General features: G+C 36.4%; 1 protein-coding gene across 1 annotated transcript in view; it reads left to right on the plus strand.

Annotated features, from left to right (window-relative positions):
• Nucleotides 1-4656, plus strand: part of TAB2 (TGF-beta activated kinase 1 (MAP3K7) binding protein 2) — a 59942-nt gene that overhangs the window by 19599 nt on the left and 35687 nt on the right. Inside the window, exon 2 of the mRNA XM_024747936.1 lies at nt 3146-3336. Within this exon, the coding sequence (XP_024603704.1) occupies nt 3235-3336 (102 nt within the window). The 5' untranslated portion in view covers nt 3146-3234. The remainder of the gene's footprint in view (nt 1-3145; nt 3337-4656) is intronic.

Below are 4656 nucleotides of genomic sequence, written 5' to 3' on the forward strand. Positions count from 1 at the left end.
GGATCTTCCCGGACCGGGGCACGAACTCACGTCCCCTGCATCGGCAGGCGGACTCCCAACCACTGCGCCACCAGGGAAGCCCCGATTCATCTACTTTTAAATAAGAAAGGTTGTCCTGAATTAGACTGAGAATTTATTTATTTGCCTCTCCCTCAAATTATGTATATAAATTTCCAATCTAGGTTATTTGAAATGCATTTTAGAAGCAAAAAATATGAAGAAACCATACAGTAAAACCTTTATTTCATCCAACAAATGTTACATCTTTGACTTAGATCCTGGGGATACAGCAGTGAACTTCAAAGTTCTTAATCCTGTGGAGCTAATGCTTTAGGGATAGGCAGGTGGGTAGGTAGGTATGTCAGATATTGATAAATGCTATGAAGTAAAAGCAAGGTATGAGGATGTGATAGGGAGGGAAGGGAAACAAGTGTGGCATTATTTTAGATAGAGAGATTGGTCAAGGAAGCAGTCTCTGAGGAAGTGACATTTGATCAGAGACGTTAATGAAGTAAGAGAGAAAGCCATGCAAGTATCTGAGTGAAAAGTGTTCCAGGCAGAAGGAGCAAGGAGTCTAAAAGCCCTAAGGGAGGAATGAGATTGGCTTCTCTTTGGAAAGTAACCAGTGTGAGGGAACTTAGTTTGGAACTGAGGGAATAAAGATGGTGGTAGGAGACAAAGCCCCGGGGGTGGTAGTTAGCCAGGGGCCTTGTTTAGGATTTTGTGCTGGGGAAATGATTGTTCTGATTTACTTTTCACAAAGATCACTCTGTTCAATAGAGTGGGAGGTGGGGGTAGAGCAAAGAGTTAAGTCAGGGAGGAGACCAGTTAGGAGACCTTCGCAGTAGTAGTCTAGGTGAACTATGATGGCAGCTTGGACAAGAGCAGTAATAAAGGTGGGGAGAAGTGGTCAGATTCAGAATATTCTTTTGCAGATAACAGCCAACCAAACTTTATAATGGATTAGATATGGCATGTGAGAAGGACCAACTGAATGACTGGTGGTACCATATACGGAGATGAAAGAGACTGGGAAAGGTTTGGTTTGGATGGGGGAAAATTGAGAGTTCAATTTTGGACATAGTAAGTTTGAAGTGAATTTTAGATATCCAAAAGGATATGTGAGGCAGGCAGCTGGTTATATTAGTCTGGAACTCAAGGGAGAGAGAGCTCCCTTGCTGTTGGACATACAGATTTGCAAGGCCTCTCTTTAAAGTAGTGTGTTTGGATGAGATTACCTTGAAGAGGAATGTAGGTGTAATTGAAAAGAAACCCTAGATCTGAACTCCATAACTCACCAACATTTACATGTTCCGAAAGGGAAGAGGATCTGACAAAGAAAACTGAGAAGGAGCTGCTAGTGGGTAGGAGGAAATCCAGAAGAGTATAAATCTCAAGAGGCCAAGTGAAGAAATTGTTTAAAGAATGAGGGAGTGATTGACTAGATCATAAGCTACAGAGAGGTCTGGTGAGACGAGGCCTGAGGAGTGACTGTTAAGTTTGACAACCTGAAGATCCAGGACAGCTTTGATAAGTGTAGTTTCAGTGGAGAAAAACTATGAAAACCTGACTGGGGAGGATTTAAAAGTGATAAGAGGAAGGAAATGAAGACAAAGTATAAACCACCCTTTCAAGGAGTTTAGCCCAAAAGAGGGAATGGGCAGGTAAATGAGCTGATAGCTGGAGTGAAGTCAAGGAGGCTTTCTCAAGATGAGCAGTACTGTAGCCTGTTTATCGCCCTTTATTGTTATGTTTAAATATCTTTGCTAATTTCCAGTACTTTTCTTTTCTCTTGCAACCCATTTCTAGAAACACTGCATTGAGTGCTAAAAATTGTGTGTGTGTGTCTGTGTGTGTGTGTTTTAGAAATAGATTTGAGAAATGTGTAATGCAGATAACTTGGTTTGGCAGTGCTTTTACCTATGAGATGTAACTAAGCTGAAGTCACACAGACAAAAGAATTAAGGAAAAATTAACCACGTGATAATAAAAAGCTTGAGAGTCTTTACCAAACATGATATCTCAATGAGCTTTTATTGTGTTGAGGATTCGGGAGTCCTATCATAACTAAATTTACTCAAAAGTGTTTTAATATCTACTGTTATGCTGAAAACTGTCTACAAAGCGCTAGGTGTGTAATAATGGGCAAAAGAGACCTAATTCCTACATTCATAGAGTTTACAGACTTGTATTTAAGCTTATGGAAAAGAGAAATGCTACAGATAAGAAATTTGTTTTAAAGAGATTGTCTTATTGTCAAATTTATACTAAAATGAAATGTATTTTAATTATTATGCAAATGGGATGATTTTAAATATTTTAATATGTTATTTAGGTTTAATATACTTTATACTATTTATATCCCAAAGAGGCTTTCAAGATTAAGCACGGTTTACATTAGGAATATTAGGAATATAAATAAGTTAGGTAATTCTCAACTTGGGCCATATGTTAGAATCACTCGGGGAGCTTTTAAATACCCACACGCTCATGCTGCTCCCAGCCAATTAAATCAGAACCTCTGGGGTTGGGGCCCAAGCATTAGCATTTTTAAAATACTGATTTTATAGAAACAGAGGGAATAAAATGCTGCTAAGCCCCTGAGAATGAATTGATTACACATTTAAAGATTAAGTATATCTGAAAATTAAGGCAAAATATCAAATGTTTTGATTTACAGATCAGTTTTAGACAAAGCAGGCAAAGCTATCTGTAGGACCAAACTTTTTCAGGATCCAAACTTTAAAAATTTTAAGTAGAGTAAACAAGATTACTTACCTTAGACTGTCCTCTGATCATTAAGAAAAAAATCAGTAAAGTTACTCAGTTTTCCATTTTAAAAACAACCTTGACAGTTTCTTATTTGAATGCCTTTTAAAGCATACAAATACGTAGGAATTAGAATGCCATTATAAAGCATACAAATACATAGGAATTAGAACATTTTAAAGTTTGCCACCAGTAGTTATAAACTGAAAAGATAGTATAACTACATGGGAAGCATTATAGGACTAAATAATATTTTTATAGTTTATATTAAATGTTAGGTACTAAAGCACATACCCTTTTGTATTGAAATTTTAAATCCACAACAATATTCATTCTATAACAGTTCTCATTAAAGTTTTTTTTCTTTCTTTCACAGAAAATGCTTGGACAGAAGAGATGAGTACTGTTTCCACTAAGGCCTAGAATTGCCTACTGTACAAATAGTCCTGATCAGGCAATATACGAATGGCCCAAGGAAGCCACCAAATTGATTTTCAGGTTTTACATGACCTGCGACAAAAATTCCCTGAAGTACCTGAAGTTGTTGTATCCAGGTGCATGTTACAGGTCAGTGTTCAATGATTTCTGAATTTATTAATACAAACTTGGTATTTTTTTAAACACTGAAAGAAAACTCTTTTATCTTCTTTGGCATTAGTGTACTATGATGGAGAGATGAGCTTTGGTGTCTGATAGTCATGTGTCCTTTCGCAAGTTATTAGGCTCTCTGTACCCCATCTGTCATATGGATAATACCTACCTTGTAAAGTAGATGTGAGGATTAAATGAGATCTCAATATAAAGCATTGATACATGGTCCACACTTACTATGAGCTTGCTTCACTTCCCCCTTTCCCCATTTTGCCAGAGCTTTTAAAAATTCCAGGTCTTCATACAAAAGTGAGAAAATCATTAAATAAGGGATCAGGAAACTTGGGATCTAATCCTAAATAGGCACCCTAAACATATTTGACAAGTAATATGCCGCCTTTTGTACTTTAGTTTTCTTATCTGTAAAATGAGGAAATTTGACTAGACAATGCCTGAAGTCCCAATGCTAAAGAAGAAAAATGTTTCTTTTTATATCTCTTAATTTAATCTGTAAGTTTTCCAATTAATACCACTATCTAATAAATTTTTACATTTTTCTTAGTACGTACAATTTTAGAAATCCGTAATTCTAAATAGTTAGTGATAGTGTACCTTCTCATTTGATTAAACTGTAAAACCTTTCTATCAAGAACTATTTTTCAGCTTGTTAAAATGGAGATATAAAAAAAAGTGATTTGGTTTCAGACATATTTATTCTTGATGAATGATTTTTAAAGTTTGAAATTATATGAAACTTTCAAGGCTCAATATCTGTACTTGATATCAAGTGACTACATTTTGTTCACACCCTATCATCTTTTCTCTGTACATTTAATTGGTCTACCCACCTTTAGTCTAACCCAGCTTTGGTCGCTCCTATCTATCCTCCTCACTTCTGCTAGAAATGTCTTTTTAAATGCAGGTTTTATCATATATTTACCTGTTTAAAAACCTCATGGTTGTTCCTCATACCCTTCAGAGTAAAGTTTATATATCTTGACTAGGACATACTAGGTCTGTGATCTAAAATCCTGCCTTCTTCTGCAGCATGATCTCTTACCCAGTCCTTCCTCCCTCACACCCTATGCTATAATCATCCTCAACTGATTGGAATTCTCCAAACACGTCTGGCTCTTTCTGTGGTATATTGTTTAAGAGCATATGTTTTGAGTTAATAATACTGTATTGTATATTTGAAATTTGCTAAGAGAACAGATCTTAAGTATGCTTACCACCAAAAAAGAAAGAAGCCAGGGTGGGAGGGTTGGGGGAGGGATGGAGGAAGGAAGGAGAGAA

This window comes from Neophocaena asiaeorientalis, unplaced genomic scaffold (genome assembly GCF_003031525.2).
Source record: "Neophocaena asiaeorientalis asiaeorientalis breed wild unplaced genomic scaffold, Neophocaena_asiaeorientalis_V1.1 scaffold123, whole genome shotgun sequence".
Taxonomy (NCBI): domain Eukaryota; kingdom Metazoa; phylum Chordata; class Mammalia; order Artiodactyla; family Phocoenidae; genus Neophocaena; species Neophocaena asiaeorientalis.